Source organism: Salvia hispanica, chromosome 3 (genome assembly GCF_029641045.1).
Source record: "Salvia hispanica isolate PSC_SH4W2 chromosome 3, Shi_PSC_v1, whole genome shotgun sequence".
Taxonomy (NCBI): Eukaryota; Viridiplantae; Streptophyta; class Magnoliopsida; order Lamiales; family Lamiaceae; genus Salvia; species Salvia hispanica.
Genome location: NC_142694.1, coordinates 21955178 through 21980054, shown reverse-complemented (window position 1 = coordinate 21980054; position 24877 = coordinate 21955178). Strand labels below are relative to the sequence as shown.

Sequence of the window (24877 nt, the reverse complement as noted above, 5' to 3'; positions counted from 1 at the left end):
CCGGTTCATAATTACCATAAATGGTAAAGAGGCCCCACATTCCACCAACACATTCCACTCACATATCATTTAAAACTAATATATACAAGTGGGACCCATATTCCACTAACTTTCTTCCATTCACTTTTCTTAACATTTCTTAAAACCCGCACCGATAAGAAATGGGACTCCTATTGTTGGACGGAGGGAGTAATTAAAGTAGAGAGAGAGTAAAGTAAAAAAGAGAATAATGTAGAGAATAGTCTTACCTACATTATTCTTTCTCTTATTTTACTCTCTTTCAACTTTACCTATTTATTATTATTTTTGCAAAACGAGTGCAAAAAATGAACTGGGACAATCTTTCTGGTACGGAGGAAGTCCGTCTCTAAATAAGAATCATGTTTTGTTATAACATTAATTTTTATTAAAATATTTGTTATGTCAATATGTCACTTTAGAGTACTTATATGTGACGAACTTAAACAAAAAAGAAAAAAAATGATTTACGTGAAATAATATTTGAAATGCCGCATTACTCTGTTTTGATAAGCTACTTCGAAGGGCATTCAGCAAAAACAATTAATTTGGAAAGAGTATCCATTCCTAAGCACCAAAAGTGCTCAGACAAAAAAAAAACATAGTCCAAACAAATTTGGTTGTGAATCCAACACATATATATTGGTTGTTAGATACGTAAGATTGTATTTCAATTAAATACTTATTATATTTGGTTCATGAGTTTGAATCCAACAATTCAATCTTAAATGAATAAATATGGGATAATTAGTCATAGTCAATATCTTCCAACTAAAATAGTCATACAACTCAATTTTAAATTATATCTTGGTACTATTTTATCTAGAAAACCAAACACCACCAAAGTATAAAATGTGATCGGAAAAACGAATATTCTTGGTGGTATTATGTTTCAAATAGAAATAATAATGTTTCGTAAATAAATAACTAGCACTATTGTGCTTGGCTATACGTATTAAAATAATGTTAACAATGTTTTTGAGAATGTTGTTGTATAGGTACTCAGTCCGTCCCTTAAATTTTATTACATTTTTCTATTTTCGTATGTCCCATAAAAATTTGCCACATTTCACTTTTTACTTTTTTTAGTAGTGGACCTCATATTCCACTAACTCATTTCAACTCACATTTTATTATAAAACTAATATACAAGAGTATCACCCACTCTCCACTAATTTTTTCAACTCATTTTTCATTACAGTTTTTAAAACTCGTGCTCGGTAAAAGTGTGACACAATTTACGGGACATAAGGAGTAGATTTTGTTGGTGTGGTGAATAAATAATTAATAGCCCATATGCATCATTTGTTGTTGGTGGAATATTAATGAATTAAGTACATCCTATGAACATGTGATTTTTAATACGTACATGTAAATGTGATTTCGAATTTTAACATGTTTTTACATGAAATAGTCCACACAAAAGGTAATCCCATGTTCGTAAAACTTGAGGTCGATAAGCATAATCATTGATCATACATAGTGAATCACTAAAATTTCTCATGATTACCCTATTTTCATCAACGGCACTACCTAAGATATTCAATTCCACTATCAAACCCATATTTGGAAATATTCAAATACAGATTTATATCGATTGATATATTCTGTTGATGTTCTACAAAACACTTCCCAAATACTCACTACAAAACAGCACATGTTATTTCAGTAATTACAGTCACAAAATATGAGTTCAAAGCTCCAATACAAGAGAATCATGGTGGCACTCATTTTAATTTGTTGGATATAAGGCCTTCTACCGAGCCGATAAACGCGAAAATGGTGCAGAGCAAGCAGAAGATCTTGAATGCTTGGAGAAGTATCCATATACATGTCCAAGCTCTCACCCTATTCTGTACCAGGTACATTTCCACTGGAAAATATATCACCAACGGCCAGAAATTCAATGCCCCGAGCACTCCCAACACTTGGTTAAAGTAGGGGAAGAGTAGCGCTAGTCCAGTCGTGGCTGCAACGTACACACTTCTGAAGCACAGCCGGAGAAGGTTCAGCTTGAAACTAGGCACCAGTGGGATCTTCACTGTGTACTCTTTGTGCACAAACCCGCTATCCGGGTATTTCCTCCCCACCTCTGCTTCAGCTACTGCAAACAATGGCTGGCTGAATATCTGCAAATATACAACCCCTTTGCATATGTAAGCATTCTTTTAGTAGCTTTTCTTGAAACAATTGCACGAAGAATTCGATGCATCCACCCTTGTTAAATCCATGTATGAATACGACATAAACACTGTGGTTCTAATCTTTCGAGTAGCAAATAAACAATAGAGAGAATTGAGGGATAGGATATACCTGATAACCTCCCACGAGGTGAAGAACAATACACACGTTAGCAAGGTCAACGAGCCAGTAGGGCTCATAGAATCCGAAGCCTGTCAAAAGATTTCCTGGAGCTTCATCTCCAAAAGCAGCATACCCGAAGCATCCGCAGGTGAGGAAGAAGAAGGACGTGATAAGTATGGCTGAAGATGACGCCTTCTTCATCGTCTTGTTTTCTTCAAGAGGTCCCTTGAGAGTGTCCTTCATTTGCAAGTTTGTCTTTTCAGTATTTAAGATTCTCGGAAATTTCTCACGAAATAATCAAGACTAGAAAGGGCGTCTAACCTGAATGTTCAAAAGAATTATGTTGTAGTTAAACGAAAAGGCTATGTCTCCAAATGCTTGTGACGAGAGCCACAGTTTTTGAATAGCACTACTTGCCGTTACACCATGAATATCGCCTTTGATCTGTCCATTTCCTGCATTGATCAAAGCCACCCGGTTAAACCGGAGTCCAAAATCTAGATACATCGATTAATGATGAACATAGATGCAAAAAGAAGTTTTAGCGGCTCCATTGGTGCCATAGATTAACACAAGATTTGAAAAACATGATGTAACAAGGCATCAAAATGAATTGAAAGGGTACCTATTACTTTCGCAATACCAAGACCCAGACCGATGAAGGTGTAAGCAAAAGACATGACAGCAGCCATTATCGAGAGCCCCTCCATGTTATGGAAGTTGGGTATCTGAGAGAATACTAGCTGAACGGCTCCGAACAAGAGAATAAACAAACTGTCTCCATATTCACATGGAGCATCGTGCCCCTCCTTGTGGTAACAGTTTGATATCAGAATAGCCCTGAAACAGCAAAACTCGGAAACTAAATAATCCATGATCATAAAGATAATTCAGAACTACGGATACAAAAAGATGTGTAATACATATAAGGCATTAGAGGTTGTGGGAAATCAGGTTCTTGGAATTTATATTTTCTTGAAATTTATATTTTCTAAAGCCTTATAAATCGAAAAGTGAAAGTTAGAAAAGATAATACATAACTATGTTAGAACAGTTGGTGACAACTTCCACTAACTGCAGGATTTCGAAACTAACTAAGCACGTATGATCAGGGAGATCTTTGAGGAGAACTAAGAAACATAATTTCCAAGTGACACTCAACGATATACAAACCACAAGCGCTAACTTGCTAAATATTACTCTGAAACCTCATCAATACGATTAGATTGCAGAATATCGAACAAACTAATATCAAAATCAGATCTAATGGCACTATGAAATACCTCATACTGACTGCAGATGTTATGGTATATGCAATTCCAAATCCAAAATAACTTTCGTGAAGAAATATTCCAATCACCCACATACACTTCTTCCCTGCCATGAACATTTTACTTAGGGCTGTTCAAAACTTTCATTCATCTCAAAAAACAAGAGAACATAACATGGTCTCTCCAAATCCATCAATTAAACAACTTGGTCAAGAAAAGGAAATGTGAACTTCTCCAATCCTTGCAATTCCTCATTAGCAGCAGTTTAGCATTATCTATCAATATCATTGGCAATAGGCAAGCTCTCGTTGAGATATCTAGTAATAACAACGAAACGCAGGATTATAGTATACCTAGATAAGAACCCACAGCTTCAGCATAGGACTTATTTCTGATGTGGCCATCCTCAGGATGAGGATATCTATAACAATCACAAAGAATATTGGAAGAAATAATAGTGACAATTGCAAACACCACCATACTGAGAGGGCCTGCAATCCACCCCAACTGAGCCACACTCCATGCCAATGACAGCACTCCTGAGCCAATCACCCCTGTTATAATATGGGCAATTGCCGTCCAAACAGTCCCTTCACATCCAAAACAACAAAAGCCATCAACACAAACCCCAAAAATCCAGTCTTTTTCCAATAAAATCAAAGTAGCAGAAAAAACATCATTCAATTTCAAGAAGCTCCCATTTTTCAATCTACTTCACATTCCTCAAATGGTCTACAATTTGAAATTTAAAAAGAAAGAAAAACACACACACACACACACCATAAAGAGCTCATTTCGCAATAAATTGAGATAATTGAAGGAAATTAAATTGGAGTGACCTGTTCTTTTGATGGAAGCATTGGAATCTGTTCTTTTGATGGAAGCATTGGAATCTGATGATGAAGATTCAACATCTCTGAGGAGAGCATCTGATAATTTATCTTTATCTTCAAACTCAACCATTTTTATGAAGAATGGAGGTGTGTCTCTACAACTTCAAGTTGAGCTTTGCGAAATGTTGGGGAATAAATAAACGTTTGCAGATTCTAATAATATTGCTAGCGTTTTCGTATGCCGCATTTTATAGCTTCACACTCATTTTTTGTTCTTATTATTTGTTTTTTTCTAGAGATGTGTTTTTGTTTTTACTAATATTTTAATATAAGCTATGAATAATTGCCAATTGCGATGCTTTTATATCTTTATTAAATTAGACTTATGATTGATGAATTTTAGTACACGAATCTATAAAATTATGATCATATACTAGATTTTTTTTCACTAACTATAATTTACTAGTGCAACAATGTCGACTATGATATAAATACACACAAATTTGTAACGGGGCATGAAATTTCATTTATGCATAATATTTATATTTGATAAAAAAAAAGCAACTATTTTATTCAGTGGTACATTTATCCATACGACATCATAGGTAGATGCGTGTTCTAGATACTTCAAAATTTTGTCACATCATTTTACAGTAAGTGACCACTTACTAACATATTTTTTTACATACCCATTTTTGAAAAAAATGGCGTTTAGTGAATATGTAAATAGGAAATAAAGTACTAGTAGATAAACTAAGAGAGATTAGAAATTGTTATTTACCCGAAAAATGAGTCAATAATTATAACGAAATTGTTAAAATGTAATTCGACTCCAATACAATAAAATTGAAAAAATATGAAAAGGTTATTATTATTATTATAGTGATATTGTGGGATGAATTCGACTGAAATCGAGAACACTCTATCGCAAAATATTTGGACCAATCCAAAATCAAATTCAATCACGAAAATAGACGGTAGATGATACAGAAATAGTAAAATGAATTTCATGTTTCATTTCCTTGTTATTCAATATGGTCCTCATGTTTAAAGTATGCGACAGATGGAGTATTTTTAATAGTTTAGTACCTTCTCATTTCCTACTTACACCTGTAAGAATAAATTAAATCCACCATATCCACAAGCTTATAGAGATCAATAAGAAATAGACAGGTGGGTAATAAATAAATGGATTACGTGTATTATTTGAATAAAACACATCATTTCATTTTGAAAGAGTTTGATTATATAAAAGGATCGTGGATATATATTAAAGTTACGTTAAGCAGGCTAAAAAAATGCAAGCTTCATTAACTATATTAGAATAGTTGTTATAAGCAAAATTTGTGACCACTCTTAATTTATATTGAAAGATCAATCTAATCTGGTGTGGTTGTGGATGACACGTAACAAACCGGATAGTTCCAAAAATTTGATAAACTTGAACCAAACCATATTGAAATTACCTAAGAGCAGACTAAAGCACGGACTAGCGGTTAGGACGTGGGGATATCTACTGTTGCGTTAGGCTACCGCGACGGACGTCCCGAAATAGGACGAGCGCTCATCCGCGACCTAGCACCGTTAGCTGATCGCTAGCCGATCGTTAGTCCCCTATTGCGCAGATACCGATCCGATTTTTTTATTTTTTTATTTATATTCTATATTTACAACTCATTGCACTTCATTTTTTTAATATTTGATAAACACCAACAATTAAAATGAATTAATCGTATTTGTCAATTTGTTTTATTGGTCAGAGCGTCGGCTAGTCCTAGTGCTAGGCTGTTATTGTGTTGTGGTTAGTTCTAGCGATGTGGCAGGAGGTGTTTGTGGTTAGTCTTATTGCTAGGCTATATTGGTTAGTTCGCATTATTATGGATGCTATAAAAACTGAAGTAATTGATTTGATAAATTTAACAATTATTTTATTTTCATATTTATTATGTGCCATTGGTGATATTATCTAATCCAACAGAAATTATGTAGTTTTTGCTATAATTTCTTCAACTATACGTGTAACGTGTCACCATTAAAACTAGGCAGATTAAAGATTATTTTTAATTCCAAACTGATCAGCTATTTATTAATCCTTAATAGTGAATATACAGTGAATTTAGTTTTCAGTCATTTTTTATATTCTAGTATAGTTTTGCGATTGATAATAAGGGTTCACTGAACCATGTCAGTATTTATAATTATTTCTATATTTAATTTATATTTTTTTAGGTATTACATATTTACTTGGATTGATTCTTCCTAAATGATTAAATTGAGTTGATTACATCTAAACAATGGTGTGCGATTTTTTTAGTTAGTCAAAGAGATCATAGGGATGTGTTATATTGCTGACTATTTAAATTGCTAATTCGGTTAACTCATCAATATAGTGTATTAAAAATGTCAATATGGTAACATCAAAATGTCAACACATAATATCAGCACATTATATTGAAGTTCAACAAAATTATGTGTTGACATTTTAATGTCATCGTGTTGACATTTTTAATACACTGCGTTGATGAGTTAGCAACTTAAGAAAGTTAGCAATTGATCACACCCCTATTCAATTGCTAACTCATCATTTAATTGCTAACTACAACTAATTTAAGGCCATTGGATTTTAGAAAACGTGTGGTCTACAATTTGCCACGTGTAATTTTCGTTTTTATTAATAAAATAAAAAAGATAAAAAAAAAAACTCCAAATTAGGGTTTTGGATGAAAATGTCAATATAGTGTTTCGAAAATATCAACACAATGCTTTGAAAATGTCAACACAATGTTTTAAGAATGTTAACTCATTGCTTATATTGACATTCTACATGTATTATATTGACATATTTTATATAGTATGATGACATTTCTGCTTGTACGAAAAAATTAAAAAATTTTGAATTTTTTTTCAAATTTTGACGTTGGAACATATGCATGTAGGATATCGTTGGAATCCTTATGAAATTATCTTTAATTTGATATATGTTATATGAATTTAAAGTTTTGGGATTTCATTTAAAAGTTAGTTATAAATAAACAGGTAGTTGATTGACATTAATACCCCTATTGATATTTTTGGAATTAATCCTATGGTGTTATTGACATTTTTCGTTGATCGTATTTACATTTAGAGATTAATGATCTAAGCTCTTAGTTTGAAAATTTAATGGCTATTATTTAGTTGTAGTTAACAATTAAGTTATGAGTTAGTAATATAACACTCCCCTCACGTTTGATCCACATTATAATCCCTAGCTGGGATAATCTATAATACATTAGAACTAATTCTGAAATTAAGGTGGACAACGAGATATTAACATTTGTAAGCTACTATTTCTGTTTTTTAAAAACAAAAACTTTTGAAATTATATAAATTTTAATACATAGTTGATAAAATAAAAAGGATAGTAAGAAAAAATGACTGCGAGAATAGGTAGAGATTCTTAGTCTACAATTCCAAGTGAAGAATATACTACTATTGTGAACTAAAATGAAGTGTAAAATAATTTTTTTTTATTTTATCAAAATTTTAATTTTGTTATTGTTTAGATTCATGAGAACAAATGTTTCGTGTTGGTTTTTATGTCAACTTTTATCTAATCATTTGATTGAATAGTTGACATATAGCCCTTTGTAGCCCTTTGTTGTTTGAAGAAACTCTCCACTTTAATTTAAGTGGTATTTTTTTTACGAAAAGTGGACATGAGATTATTTATATATGATATTTTTGTTATAGAAAAATAATTCGAATTAGATTCATATAAATATTCACCCATATGGTATTTTATTGTACCATATATATATACTCCATTCGTCTCATAGAAATAGACCATTTTTTTTTTCGTCCGTCCCATACAATTAATCCATATCTATTTATGGTAAACATTTTTCTTCTTCTCTTTTACTTTATTATTTATGGTCCCACCACCCACTACACAATTTCAACTACTTTTTCTTCATCTCTCTTATTTTACTAATTACACATTAAAATTCGTGTCAATCCTAAAAAGCTTATTTCCATAGGATAGAGAGAGTATATAAGATCCATATATATAGATATCATATTTTGAGGAGATAGTGCACAAACTGGTTAATTTAGTGTGGATAAAAGTCATATGGTCGTAGACTCGTAGGAGTGCAAACTGATCAAAAAGGTGACCAAGTGGACACATCTCCGGTGGATAGCTGACACCACATAGAGTTATCAAGAAATAAACTTTTAGAAGGGAACCTCTGCAAGGACACAAATGTCAAGACATAATAGAGCAACCTTAGGAATAGGAGCCTCAACCGTCCTATAATAGGGAGTGTCCCACATGAAAGATGGGGGACTTTTGCGAAAGATGACTCGCATCACTCTCAAAGCTCTGTGTCCATAGTCCATACCTGGAGGAGGGGGAATCCATCGTTTAGTCACCATTGATGCTTGATCCTAGTTTGAAGTCGTGTGCCACCGCTCTTAGGAGTGAAGAAACCATCTCTTTACATTTATGTATATTTAAATTACATTTGCATTTTCAAGTATTTAGATTTCTCTAGTATTTTGATCGTAGTTCGCATGTTGCTATTTGTGTTGGAATGTCATTTAGGCCATGAAATGTTTTAGAGCATCCGCATCGCGTCTCGATGCGGGCTCTATCTCGTCTCGAAGAGACGAGACCGCATCGAGACGACGATGAGGCCTCCATCTCGTCTCGACGAGACGGGACATCTCGTCGCGTGTCGCGCGTGGAAGAGGCCGGCCTCGAGACAGCTCGTCACGCGCCTTGGCGACGTGGCGTGCTCCGGTTCGTGCATTCGTTTATATCCGTTTAAAACGTTTTTTTTTGTTTTTTTTAAAAATCAGGAAAATTCGAAAATAAAATAAATTAAAATATTATAATTTTTAATTTTTGTATTTTTCAATATTGTAATAAAAATCGAAAATTAAAAAGTTAAAATTAAAATTAAAAATACTCCATAGGATTTCAATTATGTATTTTTCGTATTTTCAGATGTTGTAATTTTTGTGGTTTTTAATGATTTAATGAATTATTAGTATTAATTTAATATTTCAATGAAATATTAATTGAATTTGTTGGAAATAAAAATAAAATATGAAATTGAATGAATAGTTAAAGGATGATATGGTTAAGAGATGGAGGGATGCTGATGCTGTCTCTTAGTTAAGACATGAGGTGAAAAGTACAGTGGGGCCCATGAATAGTGAAGAGATGAGACGGTTAAGAGACGGATAAGAGACAGCATATGGACTTAGATCTTGCTAATATTTGGAAGTTAAGAAAGTTTGTGTTGTTATCGGGATATCTTAATTCCTTTCCATCGTGTTGGATGCTTGTGGCAGTTGAATTTTCTTTGGAAGTGTCAAATTTAGAGTTATTTTGAGTGGATCGCATAAATGATGGTAATGATAAGGATCTAGGCCTGTTCTATTTCATTACTTATACAAAATGGTCAGTCCACGTGGATCCTAAGTTAATGTTTTAAATATTCATCATGTTTCTCGCTGAACTTTCAAAGCTCTGTTTCATTCGTCTAAATTTCATCCATGGTTAATAAGGCTTTTTTCATTAGTTACTCGGAGATGAAATAGTACAGAATCGTTTTAGGAATCAAATCTGATTTGTTCCCGCAGCTTTGCTGCACTACATGTTTACCTTTTCAGCTTTTGTCCTTTTCAATTAGTTAGGAAATTGTGGTCCGAAATTACTTTTCGGTTTGCCTAGTCCGTTTAGTTAATTAGTGGCAGGTCTCTCATATTTTTAATGCATTTTCCGTAGATCCGTATAGTTAAATTGTCTTGTTCTTCATTTCGTCTTGGCCAACTGGCTAGTTTAGTTAGTGTCCCCTGTTTTCAATCTAAGGTGTAATTAAACTCTTAACCCACTTGTATGCATGTAGTAGCCAATCTGATACAAACCAAACATGAGAATTCAGTTCAACAGACTAGTTTGTTAGGAGAGAGAGCTCACCCCACACCAGTTGTGAGTTTGTTAGGAGAGAGAGCTCACCCCACACCAGTTGTTCTCACAACCGATGTGGAAATTGAGTCCGTAACATACTGTTGGAAATATTGTAGCCTTTACACAGGTAAACTCTTGCTATTACAAAATCTTGCTATTACAAAAGAACCAAAACTAGAAAGTAAATATATCAAAGTAAATACAATGAAAGTAACAAGAATGCAAACTATTATCTTCTTCGAGTCGAGTCCAGGTATCCCTCTCTCCGCAAGGCAAGATACGCCTCGCCTAGTGCTCACGGATTGGCGCAGCATCTCCAAAGATGAAACGACTTTCCTCCTACCGAGTTCAAGCACCTCAAACTTGTAGGGACTGACGAACTTGAATTGGAGGTGAGAACGAGCAATGCAATGCTCCTAAATGCGAACTAGAATGCTTGAGAGCTAGATAGAAGAGAGAATGATTTGTTGGTTGGTGTTTCTCATCTCTCAAAAGCACCTATTTATAGGATATGAGTGACCACATGAGAGGTCTTGGCATTAAGACACCTCATAAACATTTTAGAGGTTACATTAGGAGTGAAAAGCCAAAAGACTTAGAAAATGAAGGCTTAAGCCTTTTCTAATTTCTCACGTGTTCCAACACATTCGACCCTCCTTTAACGGCCAACGTCCTTGTTGGTCACGACTGGTTCGTTGCTAGGTCACCACTCCGAGTTCTCGCTGGTCACAGTGGATTCTTTGCACGGCCACCACTCCTAGTCGGGCCTAAACGTAGTCGTTGGTCACGGCGAGTTCGTTGCCCGGCCTCCACTCCGAGTCGTTTGGGCTCTCAATGAAACCAATTGATACAGACCAAACGGATGAACGCAACCCAAAAGGCTAGTCTATTAGGAGGGAGAGCCCATTTTAATCTATATACCCCACACCAGTTGTTCTCACAACCAATGTGGGAATTGAGTTCGTAACATAATCCCTTTCCAAGACGCCGAACATGTCAAATTGCCTTGTTTCAGGATGTATCGTTATTGCCTGATACCAATTAATATTGTGTGGATTAAGGTTTTTGAAACGAGAATTGATTGTCCAATGACTGAGTCTAGGTTTGAGTCATAAATGGATATGGACTCTTTCTATGAGACGGACGAAAAAGGAAATTCATCCTATTTATATGAGACAAAAGGAGTATTAATATCAAAAAAATATTACAAATATTTACAAAAATAAATAATTTTATGAAAAAAATAGAATTTACAATTTTCTGAAATGAAAATTTCAGCCAATTTCTATGGCACGGGACTGCCGTGCTCGCAAATATTTCATGTAGAATAGAATTATTTTCAAGCACAACAGATGGCTGAATTTCCCACTAAATTGAGGAGATTTTCGAGCACAATTGGGGTGCTCGCAGCACTTTGTGATGAGGCTGATGGAGAGCACACTTGCTGCTCACAAAGTTTATTGAAAGTTTCATAAGGCATATGCTACATTATAATACTATAGTTGTCTGAACATTGTGGGATTATCAGAAGATAATGTTACACTATAAAACGTTTTGTAGACCACTACAGAATCTCAAATTTCTCAAGTGTTGAAATCCTCTTCATTTCAAAAATGATTTCTTTACAGAAGTTGTTATCTTTTGCTATACATGTAGGTCTCAACATTCTTGATCTCCAACCATCAATCGCCTCATTGTTAGAACTTTCAACCATTCTAGCAACAGATGCAAGCAACATTTTTGAGTACTAGAATCTATATCTCTTTTCAAAGTTGGAGTTTTAACGACGGGTTTTTAAGAACCGGGGCCAGCTGTGTGTGCGTGTGATTTTCAGCTGACTCCAGAACGTCATTCGAGATCAAGCTCCATGGATTTCTCCTACATATGATTATTGATGGAAAACTTCTCAACAGTATCAAAAATCACTTATCATTTTTCAAAAAGTCACTTATCATTATGTGTTCTTGGTGCAAATCATCTTTAATCGGGGAATTACTCTACCAATATTTAACATCAACAACAAATCTTATATCAGGTAGTTTCAGGCAAACATGCTACAGCAGCAGCTGTAATGCCAATAAAATACTTCGACAACGTTCACCAGAGTAGGCCTACCCGTTTATGTCATCATGTGGTTACAACTTACAAGCACAGGTAAAGATTCTACCTTAATGCACTAAAAAATGTATGCATACAAGCACAGACATATATTTAGGTGAGTATGACAATGTGTGTTTTTATGATATTCTTTGATTGCATGGGAAGCAAAATCAAGAATATTTGGTTTATTTTTTGACTGGCTAGTTGGAAATATTGTTTCTTTACTTGGAATTTTCAAAATATACATGCCTACAAGCCTATCACAAGAGAAGCTTAAAGAATGTGAGGATTTGGACAATTCTTTTCACTATGCCAGATATCTCTCACACTCTTCCTCTACATCCACTAAGACAAATGGCACCATATTCAGAAACAAAGGTAAAAATCCTAGGAAATAAACCGGTGCAATCTATCGGTGAGTGAGAGATGTTTCCAACATGCCAGCAGAAAGAAACAAACAAAGAACAATGTTGATGATACATGTGATTTTTTCTAGTAACATAACCATATTTGAATTTGTTATTGGATTTCAATTCATTTTCTGACTTCATATCCGTAAAATCTAACTAACTAGACACGACGTCTCATGCTTCCTCTAGGTCATAAGAAACACCAAGAAAGAACAACAACCAAGATTTATCAGATGAAGTAGAGAAATTTACAAGGCAAAAGCAATTTCACTATAATATGTTTATGGGAAAAGTTGCACATAACCTGTTGCAATTGCTATTCCTAAAATGACAATAGGCGGGAGGATAACGAAGGCACCAATAGTGGCAAAGAAGACTGAGTCATTCCTCCGAGATACTTCGTTCAGATAACTCTGCCTCCTAATGTTTCTCTTTTGTGATGTGGTTAGGAACTTGGCAGTCACCTTCTTCAGATTTTTACCTAATGGGATAGTGAAATCGTCATCGCGGTCTCCAACCAAATTAGCAAGCTGTTCGCGTATGGTCGGTCCACCATCACTCTCATAGCCTTGGGCAGAGGCTCCTCCACCAGATGTGAGTTGATCCAACAGATCCATCTGAATCCGAGCTGAAGTCGATGACGACCCTATAATCAGCGAGCAAGGATACAAAAATCAGTTAAAATTACATCTCAAAACACTTGACTCAGGCTCTGTTTGGTACCATTGACTTGGAGTGTAGATAATCATCACAAAATACTTTTTTTTACTTATAACAAGGCCTTAAATGCCATCAAAGTTGCCTATGCTTTAAATTTAGGAGAAACACTAATTGAAGCTCATCCTTGCCTAATTTAAGATATTCCTTAATACTCTCTCCGTCCTCTATAGCTGAATCGTATTCCTTTTTAAGTTGTCCTACTGTAGCTGAATCATTTCGTATTTTTTTACTTTATTCTCTCTTTATCTCTCTATTTTTTTCCTTTCCAGCTTTATTATCCATTTACTTAACTCACTTAACACAATTTTTCTTAAATCTGGTGTCGAAAGAAAACGTCCCTACTACATAGGGACAGAGGAAGTACTATTAGAGCACTATTAACATGATTTAGGGATTTATAAAATTTGGATAATTTGAAGAACATAACATAATCAAAACAACCATTTTCATGAATAGCAATTTGCCTTGGCACCACCACAAAAACAGTTTAGTTTTCAATCAATCTCAAAACTAAGATGAAAATGTGCCCAATATAAATTTGGAACAACTCAATTCATTAGTATAAAATATATTAGGAAGATAATGAAAGTGATTACCAGAAAAAGTAGGTGAGTCTTCTTCCTCCGCAAGTTTGCTCTCAGTTCCTTCAGACAGCGCAGCCGCCGACTTCAGACAAGATGGAGAGGGAGTGTGGTGGAGCTTCAGCCCAATTTTATGCCTTGAAATCTTGGGAGAAATTAAGAGTCTTGGACGGAGAGCAGTGGAAGCACTTCCAAGATTCAGCGCCATAGCGAAAAAGTATTCTTTGTTGAATGTGGAAAATGAGCTTCTTGTGCCATCGTAGGCTTAGGTGGCTACAAATTAGTTAAATTTAACGACCACCTCAATTTAAATGCCGGTTGCCAAAATTAGCTCGTCCACAAAAAATAATTTTTGTGGGTCAACAATAATGCTATATGCTACACAAGAAATAGGAGACGGTAATTCACCCCGTTCCATTAATGGTCCTATTTTATAAGTGCAGGTTTAAGAATATATTTGACGTTATATATTAATTCTATAATAATAGTGCGTATAATGATTAATAAGAAGTTTACTCACCAAAAATTATAAAAGTAAATGGGATACTTCCTCGATAATTGAATAAATGTCTAATTTTTTATCAGCTCAGATTATGATATTGTTTAACTTTGTAAAAGGAAGTGAATGAAAAAATTAGTGAATATAAATTCTTCTTTTATACTTCCTTCGTCCCACTCTAAGTGGATTATTTCTAATTCTTTACGAGATTTTATGTAGTGTTGTTTTATGAGTAAAGTGAAGAGAATAAAGTAAGAGAGAAGAAAAAAGTATATAAGGTAATGTTTCTATATTTAGATATGTGACATTAAGAGTGGGAAATCTCAAAAAATAAAATGTGTCACTTAGAGTGAGATGGATGGAGTATATTGGTTTATACTCCCTCCGTTTGCGAATAACAGTCCCGTTTTTTAGTTCGTCCACGAATAGGAGTCTCGGTTCACTTTTACCATAAATAGTAATAGAGTCCTACATTCCACTAACTTATTTCACTCACATTTCATTTAAAAATAATATATACAAGTGGGACCAACATTTTACTAACTTTTTTCCTCTCACTTTTTCTAACATTTCTTAAAACCCATGCCGCCAAGAAATGAAACTTCTAATGATGGATGGAGGGAGTAATAAAATGTGAGTGCAGTGGGTTAGTGGAATAGTCCAATTGATAAATATAGTAAAAGTGAAATAATATATTGAGAGTGTAAAACTATTAGGAAGTGGAAAAAAAATGAAATAATTAATAGGGACTAAAGAAATACTTTTTTTTTTCCATGATAAATGTTATACTTAGGTAAAGTAAGAAATTTTAGGAAATGGAGGGAGTATATTTTAATTGATGGACGTGACTTTGGATTGAACTTGTTAACGTGGTTTGTAAACTTGGTTTATAAATTTTGGGGAAATCGGGGCTTGTGAACGTGGATTGAATTTGTGGGTTGTGAAAGAGAGAATTGTGTATTTTAAATCTTAAATTCTGCATATTGTAGTTCTCGTAGAAGTTTTCTATATGGTCCAAGAGACCCTTCGATCGTGTATTTGCAAAACAAACATGTTTCGAGTAATTCATAGGCCGGAGAAAACCCAGGCCATAAGATATACTCCCTCCCTCCATTTCTTATAGGTGGTTTGATTGCTCTGTATGGGGGTCTAGGAATAAAATACTCCCTCCGTGTCAACCTTGGTGGGTCGTATTCCTTTTTGTAATATTCCAACTAAGTTGAGTCATTTCTTTTTTACGAAAAAACAAAACATCTAATGATTCATACTTTATTCCTCGTCTATTTTATTCTCTTTTATCTATCCAACTTTATTCTCTCCTATTTCATTTTATCTTCTCTTAACTCATTTCTAAATCTTTGTGCCCAAATAAAATGTCTCTAAGCTGGGATAGAGGGAGTACCATTTCTACGTAACTGAAAAAAAAGGGAAGATGACAAAAGGAAGAGTATAGAGGGAGTACCATTTCTACGTAACTGAAAGAAATTATAGAAAAGCCATGATAAAGAAGAAGAAGAAAAGCTTTCCAGAAGTATACGTTGTATTTCACGTCTTGACATAAGCAAGTAAGACCATTATATAGATGCAAAGGAAGAGTCTAGAATGCATGCTATAATCCTAGCAGAGAGTGCAATAAATGATAGGAAGATGATGAGTTGTTTGTAACTGAAAAATCTTCATAGCTCATCGAATCCTAAAGGTCTTCATCAATGTGTTGCTTCAACTGGAGTGAAGGAATTTCATCCGATGACTTGCCATTTATTTGTATCTTGTTGCTATTTTTTTTCTTATTTTCATGTAGATGAGATTGTTGAATAATTGCAGCTTCATTTAGATATGATAAGTTAACACCGCCCCGCAATTCGAGCGACGACTTCGAACATAGGCCAAGCTTATTTCGAAGTCTTGAGAAGAATTGGTTTGATAACGGCTTCATAAATAAGTCTGCAATCTGATCCAATGAGGGAACATAGCGAAAATCAACAGCATGATTCGCAACCAAGTCACGGACAAAATGCATGTCAAGTTCAATATGTTTGGCTCTAGCATGTAAGACGGGGTTGGAAGCAAGAGCAATAGTGCTCAGATTATCAACCCAAATGACAGGAGTTGTCTGAGCTTTAATGCCAAGTTCTGATATAAGGGAGCTGAGCCATGAAACTTCCGAAACAAACTGGGCAAGACTCCGATACTCAGCCTCGGTGCTCGAGCGAGAAACAACCTTTTGTTTCTTGGAAGACCATGAGATGAGATTATCACCAAAATAGACACAATATCCAGATACTGATCGGCGATCATCAGGGTCCGAAGCCCAATCGGAGTCAGAGAAGCCAGTTATTATTGGCTTTGAAGGACGAATATGTAAACCATAGTCAAGAGTACCAGCCAAATATCTCAAAATCCTCTTCACAGCTTTCCAATGACTATCCAAAGGACATGACATAAATTGGCTAACTTTGTTAACACTAAAACAAATCTCTGGCCGAGTTATGGTAGCATATTGTAAGGCTCCGATTACACTTCTGTAGAGCCTGCCATCAACCATGGGATCCCCTTCATACTTGTTGAGTTTGGAGTTGGAGAGCATGGGTGTTGGATATGATTTGGCATCTCGCATTTGCACCTTATTCAACAGCTCAAGCAAGTAGGAAGCTTGACTGAGATGAAGTCCTTGAGTAGTTTTAGTTACTTCAACACCCAAAAAATGTGTGACTTCACCAAGATCTTTGAGAGAGAAATGACTATTTAACTGCTGAATAACAAGCTTGATGGCAGAAGGAGAGGAACCTGTAATGAGCATGTCGTCAACGTACAATAAAAGATAGATTAGCTCAGATTTCCGTGCGAAAAAATAGAGATGTATCAGCTTTTGATTGAGAAAACCCAAGAGACAACAACACTGATCTTATGGCAAGAAACCAGGAACGGGAGGCTTGCTTTAAACCATATATTGCTTTATTCAACTTACAAACCATCATAGGAGAACCTTGTTCAAAACCTTGGGGCTGCTTCATGTAAATTTCCTCTTGGAGATCACCATTTAAGAAAGCATTATTCACATCCAAATGGGTGATCTTCCAGCCCATAGTCACAGCAATGCTGAGTATAAGTCGAATAGTTGTAGGCTTTACAACTGGACTGAACGTCTCCTGGAAGTCAAAGCCTGGCTCTTGAGAGAAGCCTTGAGCAACTAGACGAGCCTTATGCCGAGCAATGGAACCATCTGCTTGCTTTTTGATCCTGAAAATCCAAGTACAACCAATTAAATTTTTACCCGGAGGGAGAAAAGTGAGGGTCCAGGTATTGTTTCTGAGGAAAGCAAGGAACTCTTCGGTCATTGCCCGCTTCCATACTAGCATGCTTCATGCAATGTCAATGGATTTTGGAAGCTGAAAGCAAGAGGCATCAGGGGAATATGAAATGGATACATATGCTTTGGGTTTGAAAATCCCATTTTTGGATCGAGTTATCATGTGATAGCGAGAAGGAATATGAGCAGCATCAGCAGGAGTGGGGGAGGGAGCAATATCAGATGATTGAGAAGGGGAAAAATTAGAAGATGAATTGGAGGAAGAATCTGATGCAGAGGAAATAGGAGTGGCTGGATGTAGTAGAGTATCTGAAATATTAGTAGGAGAAATGGAATTTGTAGAATCTGCAGAGGATTGACAGTTAGGTGTTGTAGAAACTGTAGGAGGTGCAGGAGAGTGATGCAGGCGAGTGTGTGCTGGTGTGACAGGAAGAAAGTGTGTGGGACTCACAGGAATAGCAGAATGTTGAGTAGGGCAGGAGACATGAGAATTAACTGGAGTATTGTGGTGAGGAAATGTCAGCTCATCAAAAACAATATCCCTAGTAATGACCACTTTTCCAGATGGTAGAAGGGCTTTATATCCTTTGTGAGAGCCACTGTAACCCATAAATGTAGCAGCAACGGATCTAAATTCCAACTTGTTATTGTTGTAAGGCCGAAGATGAGGATAACAAAGGCAGCCAAAAGCTTTCATTTCAAGATAGTTTGGCTTGGAACTCAAGAGCTTTTCATGAGGGGAAATGAACTTTAACACAGCTGAAGGAATTCTGTTAATGGTGTAGGTGGCAGTAGCGAATGCATCATCCCAAAAGCACATAGGCAAACCTGACTGATGAAGAAGAGCCAAATCCATCTCAATTACATGTCGATTTTTTCTCTCTGCCAAGCCATTTTGCTGGGGAGTGTAAGGACATGAAACTCGGTGAGAAATACCAGAATCATGAAGGAAAGAAGTTAAAGATCTGAACTCTCCACCCCAATCAGATTGAAAAGCTTTAATGTGACAGTCAAATTGATTCTCAACAAAGGCTTTTGAACTTGATAAAAACATCATGGACTTCACTCTTGGCTTTCAGAAAATATAGCCAAGTATATCTGTTGTAATCATCAATAAAGACAACATAATAACGGAAACCATTGCGAGATGGGACAGGTGCAGGACCCACAAGTCGCTGTGGATTAGTTGAAGTGGATGTGTTGAGTGAGAAGAAGGAAAGTAGGGGAGTTTGTGGCTTTTAGCAGCACAACATGAGTGACACAAATCAGTAGACTTTATTGCATTAAAGGGAATATTACAATGTTGCAAAGCCTTTTGAACTACAGGAAAAGCACAATGGCCAAGTCTTTTGTGCCAAATATCAAGACTAGAAATAGAGCTAGAAACAGAATGTAAAGAGTGACGACTTGAAGTGGGGGAGGAAACGCTGCTCTTATTGACTTGGAGGGTGGAGGTAGGCGGAGGATGATGGAGGTCAAATCTGTAGAGACCATTGTCAAGGATGCCCCGAAGCAAGATTTCCTTGGTTACCTGATCTCGTACAAGGCAATGAGAAGAATGAAACTCAAAGAACACGTTATTGTCCCTAGCAAAGTGAGAGACGCTAAGGAGATTCTTAGAAACTATAGGGACGTGTAGAAGATTATTTAAGAAGAAAGATCGTGCAGAGGGAGATGGGGAATAAGTGAAGCAAGAATTACCAACATGTGTGATCCTTACACCTCTGCCATCACCAAGATGTAAAAGATTACCTCCATTATATTCCGTAGAGGAGTTGACATTAGAGAGATCATTAGTGACATGATTATAAGCACCGGAATCTGGGTACCACGAGGCTACCGACGATGCATCCATGTTGTACTCCGAAGGAGCATGAAATCCCGGAGGACCCCTAGCTTGAGCAACATTAGCAGGAGGAGCATGCTTGGAAGGAGTCGGCAAAAGACCATAGTGAGACAGAGGCTGTTGCTGAGGATTTCGTTGAATGGATGGTCGGGGCATGAAATTTTGCTCAAAACGATGCCAACATCGGTCAGCCATATGACCGGGCTTTTGACAAAGTTGACAAACAGGACGATTACCAGTAGACTTGCCTTTGGAACCCCCGCGACCACCACGACCCCCTCGACCGGAGTTGGAAGAATAATCGAATCTGCTTCCTGATGATGGTTGGGCAAGATTCAGCGAAGGCTGAGAGCCATCAGAATTAATGAGAGGACTCTTATGAGCTTCCAATCTGGACTCAAAGCTCAAAAGAAGAGCTCCAACATCTTGGACAGTCCAGCCATCTGATTTTGAAGTTATAGTTACCATTACAGGATTATACTCATCCCCGAGGCCACTAAGAATATAAAGGATTTGATCCTCATCAAGGATCCTACAACCAGCAGCACCAAGGAGATCACAATAGGATTTCACCTTGTTCAAATACTCCCTCATAGAAAGAGTCTCCCTCTTGACGGTCTGCAAAAGAAGTTTGTATTGCATGACCTTAGCCTTAGATTGGCTAGCAAAATTTGTCTCCAGAGCCTTCCATATCTCAGCACTCGTGCTCAGGCCAACGACAGTAACCATGGAGCTCTCAGAAAGTGAGGATTGGATCCAGGAGGCAAGAAGCTGATCCTGCCGGTGCCAGGCCAGATATCCCGGATTTGGCACCATCTCGGACGATTCTTTGAGGTAATTGTTGAGGGAGGGATAGAGATGCTCCCATCGAGAAAAGACTCCAAACCGTAGCCATTGACGATTGCCAAAATTTGTTGTTTCCAAAAGAGATGATTATTTTCATTGAGTTTGATAGAGACAGAGTTATTATTGAGGAGGATGAGGGAAGTAGGATTTGAAGACTCCATGTATGAAGCAGATGAAAAAAAAAAGGGAAGATGACAAAAGGCAAGACTACTTTAGGCTCTAGATACCATGAAAGAAATTATTGAAAAGCCATGATAAAGAAGAAGAAGAAGAAAAGCTTTCCAAAAGTATACATTGTATTTCACGTCTTGACATAAGCAAGTAAGACCATTATATAGATGTAAAGGAAGAGTCTAGAATGCATGCTATAATCCTAGCAGAGAGTGCAATAAATGATAGGAAGATGATGAGTTGTTTGTAACTGAAAAATCTTTGTAGCTCATCAAATCCTAAAGGTCTTCATCAATGTGTTGCTTCAACTGGAGTGAAGGAATCTCATCCGATGACTTGCCATTTATTTGTATCTTCTTGCTATTCTTTTTCTTATTTTCATGTAGATCCAACTTTATTCTCTCCTATTTCATTTTATCTTCTCTTAACTCATTTCTAAATCTTTGTGCCCAAATAAAATGTCTCTAAACTGGGATAGAGGGAGTACCATTTCTAAGTATAATACATCATATGTAATTTTAGTGTTCTCAGTAAGTTGGGGTAAGTCTTGCTTGCTATGTGTTTTGAGGGTCAGACTTGTTGGTCGTTGGCAACTCGCCTAGTATTTTTGGAATATGGTTGAGCCTCATTTCCACATAGACTTTTGCAACATTTTGGGTGTTCAAAGCCCCTTTCCGGCCACCAGAATCGAATCCATGAAGCTACAACTTCACATAGCTTTGTAGTAATATGTAAAACTACTTTTTAAGTTAATACTCACCTCGTCCTACTATCAATGAGTCACTTTCCTTTTTGGGATTCCACCATAAGTGAGTCATTTCTCTTTTAAGCAAAAAATCATCTCTTTTACTTTATTTTTCCACCTACTTTATTCTTTTCACTCCTCTACTTTTCACTCCTCTACTTGTCCCTCTCTCATACTTTAACTCTTTAAATATCAATTTCTTAAATACCGTGCCTAAAGAAGTGGCTTGCTTGTGGTGAAACGGAGGGAGTATGTTTTTTTCAAGTGCAATATTCAATGAAATTATGATAATATATATATATGTAGCAATCCTACACTATATATGCCATTTCGTAAGGGGAAGAGATCTCACATTTTAGCTCGATATTTGCAAGGTTTTGGAGATCCTCGAGGACGGTCTTCAAGTATGTGGGAGGGTAACTTAATGGATTTGGAGCCATCTCAACGTACAAAGTTGGATGTCACTATGCACGTTAAGTGTAAATAAAATATTTGGGAAATAACAAATCCAATAGAGAGAGTCGTCTTTGAGGATGGATGTGAGGTTGGGAGGTACTCTCTGTCCGCGAATAGGAGTCCCGTTTTTCTATTTTAGTCCGTCCATGAATAGGAGTCTCAGTTCATAATTATCATAAATGGTAAAGAGAGATCATATTCCACTAACTCATTCCACTCACTTATCATTTAAAACTACTATATACAAGTGGGACCCCTATTCCACTAATTTTCTTCCACCCATTTTTCTTAATATTTCTTAAAACTCGTGCCGGATAGAAATGAGACTTCTATTCGCGGACGAAGGGAGTACTTCCCAATGATATGGGTGTCTGAGTGGATTGAACACACCGCAAAATTGATGCATTGCATGCTTTTGCGCTAAACACTATTGACAAGACCCAACATATTGTCCCTTGTCTATATCTACCGTCGCTGCTATGAACACAAGAGTCTCAACATCTGCCATTTGCCACATGTGCATTTCTTCTTTAAATGCTTCACTCTATGAATGCTTCGACATTTGCTACAAGGGCGCTTTCTTGTTCGAATCTCATAAATCACTTACAGTTTGTTATAAGGTCTCACAACATGTAATTGAGCCCTTGCATCATTGTCACTCACCTTTTTATTTGCCCATGATGTAAGATTTGTTGGAGGTTGTGCCGATTCTGTTGCTCGTGCATTGAACCATTTGACAATCGTCCAAAATCGTCCAAAATGTCCTGTCAATGACAATCGTCCAAACTCCAAAATGTCTTGCACCCATCAAGACATTGTTGTAAGAGGAAAAAAATATTAGTAGTTGTCTCACCCTATCTACGACGTTTACATACATTAAAGCCTACTTTGTTATTTCCATATCTTTGAGGTATATTATTACACAGCTCCATCAGTGGCATTTTGTGGTGACTGGCGCCTTTTGATAAACTTATGCGTAGACAAATTTTTCTCACTCTGATGCCTTTGTGTTTTTGCAAAATATTTTATTCTTATTATAGGGATTTGAAGCCCCTTGTACAGCGGAAGTCTTGTACAAAACAAATAAATCAGACATAGGATCTATTTGACATATTATGGGATTACTCAATTCTCATGTTAACACAGAGTTGCATGCTAAAACGCAAATAATTCATGCTTAAAGAATATAAATATTAAAACATGAACACAACAGTTTAGGGTTAACGATTTGATTATCCAAAGAATCGTCGATTGCTCGCGCCTTCTCCATGGGATGAGCTTTGGAACTCGACCACAAATCTTCTAATCTGTTTCGAACTCAAGTTATGATCTTTGGGTTGGCAAAGCTTATCAAAACTGAAAGGACTAGACTAGAAAGAAGACAAAAGCTACTCTTAGAAGAAGAGAGAAAATTCGAAAATCTCCAGAGAGGAATTTTCGAAAATTATTATGAATAATAAAGATGTCTTCTGTCTAGTCTTCTTTATATAGAGTTATGTTGGGCCAGATTAGGAATTCATGGAGGTTGAACTTGGGCTATATGCCTGTTTGACTTTTAATTAAATTGTGCCCCAATTTAATTCAAGCCCAAAAGGAATATTATAATCAGCCACTCCACTGATATAATATTGACCTCCCGTCCAATCCTAAATTATTAGTAATTCTGGGCATTCCTCTTTAATACGTTATTTCTCGCGCTTAAGATATAAATTTCCATTAATTAATTAAAGTATGCTATTGACTCAAGTAATTAATACTATCTTATTTATTCCAAGAGTGGACTTAGTTTGAAATTCTTATTTATTATTCATGGAATAAATTCCAACTGGCCAGTTCCTAAATGATAAAACTTTATTTCAAACTCCTCTCTAGGACATTATCAAACTAGACTCTCCTAGCGCATGATTCATTGCAATAACAATACTAGCACCTCCAGACATTGATCACCACTACCCAAAATATCAAGATTCTTGGTTGCAAAAAAATCGCACCATTTGATAAGTCAAAATAATGCATAACCATTAACGTATGCTCAATGTTATATCAACAATGATTAAGAAATAACAATTACGTAGACCTCGTCTTTCAGTAAATAGCAATAAAGATTTATCTCACCGTTAGACCCGTTCAGTGCTATACTACACCAATGTCATCTTATTTAGTAAAACTTAGAAATATGCAGACTGACATTGCAACATTTCCCTATAGGTAGTCAAAGTCTATCTAGATTGTAAAATTCTGTTTTTCCTTTATTTAGAACTAACCGTATTACCTTAAAGTGAATGACGCCCACAACCGGTCTACTAAAACATAGACTTTGACTTGTTTGCTTCTTATACATTTAAATGTTTGTAAAACATCTTATAAATGCTCAAGCAAACACAATGTAATAATAATACTGATTCAAACTTCTTCAAATCTTCTAGAATCGGGTTAAAGTGGATTGTAGAGTTTTTGTATATAAGCAAGCTCGAAACATGCTTTTTAGTATATCAAATCTAACACTCACGTGCACCAAGCAAAATTGGTGATGATCTAGTGCTTATTTCCATTTTGGAAAATTGATTATATTATACTCCTTCTGTCCCCTAAAAATAGAAACTCTTTCCTTTTTGATACGTCCCCTGAAAATAGAAACTTTCTATTTACGGGAAAAAAATTCTCTCTAATGAGGTGAGACCCATTTTCCATTAATACATTTTTCTTTTTATCTCTTTCTTACTTTCCCAATTTTGTATTAAAATCCGTGTCATTTCAAAAGTTTATATTTTCTGAGGACGAGAGAGTATATTTCAAGATGCCGAGTTT

At 35.9% G+C, this 24877-nt stretch overlaps 2 protein-coding genes and 1 non-coding gene across 3 annotated transcripts; all 3 read right to left on the bottom strand.

The window, feature by feature from the left end:
* Nucleotides 1–1591: 1591 nt before the first annotated feature.
* On the bottom strand, nt 1592–4650 carry LOC125212312 (putative amino acid permease 7). Its single transcript, XM_048112439.2, has 7 exons — nt 4433–4650; nt 3947–4183; nt 3606–3699; nt 2948–3162; nt 2644–2777; nt 2332–2559; nt 1592–2147 (listed from the first exon to the last, which is right to left on the bottom strand). Exons 1-7 carry the CDS (start codon nt 4554–4556, stop codon nt 1746–1748), a joined length of 1434 nt encoding a protein of 477 aa, XP_047968396.1. The 5' UTR covers nt 4557–4650; the 3' UTR covers nt 1592–1745.
* An 8455-nt stretch (nt 4651–13105) lies between these two features.
* Nucleotides 13106–14469, bottom strand: LOC125212878 (myosin-G heavy chain-like protein). The gene is made up of 2 exons (XM_048113162.2): nt 14212–14469; nt 13106–13541 (listed from the first exon to the last, which is right to left on the bottom strand). The coding sequence occupies exons 1-2, from the start codon at nt 14402–14404 to the stop codon at nt 13177–13179; spliced, it is 558 nt and encodes a 185-aa protein (XP_047969119.1). The 5' UTR covers nt 14405–14469; the 3' UTR covers nt 13106–13176.
* Nucleotides 14470–20246: 5777 nt separating this feature from the next.
* On the bottom strand, nt 20247–20382 carry LOC125217207 (small nucleolar RNA Z247). Its single transcript, XR_007175626.1, has one exon. It is a non-coding gene; the product is annotated as a small nucleolar RNA Z247 (small nucleolar RNA).
* Between the last annotated feature and the right edge of the window lie 4495 nt (nt 20383–24877).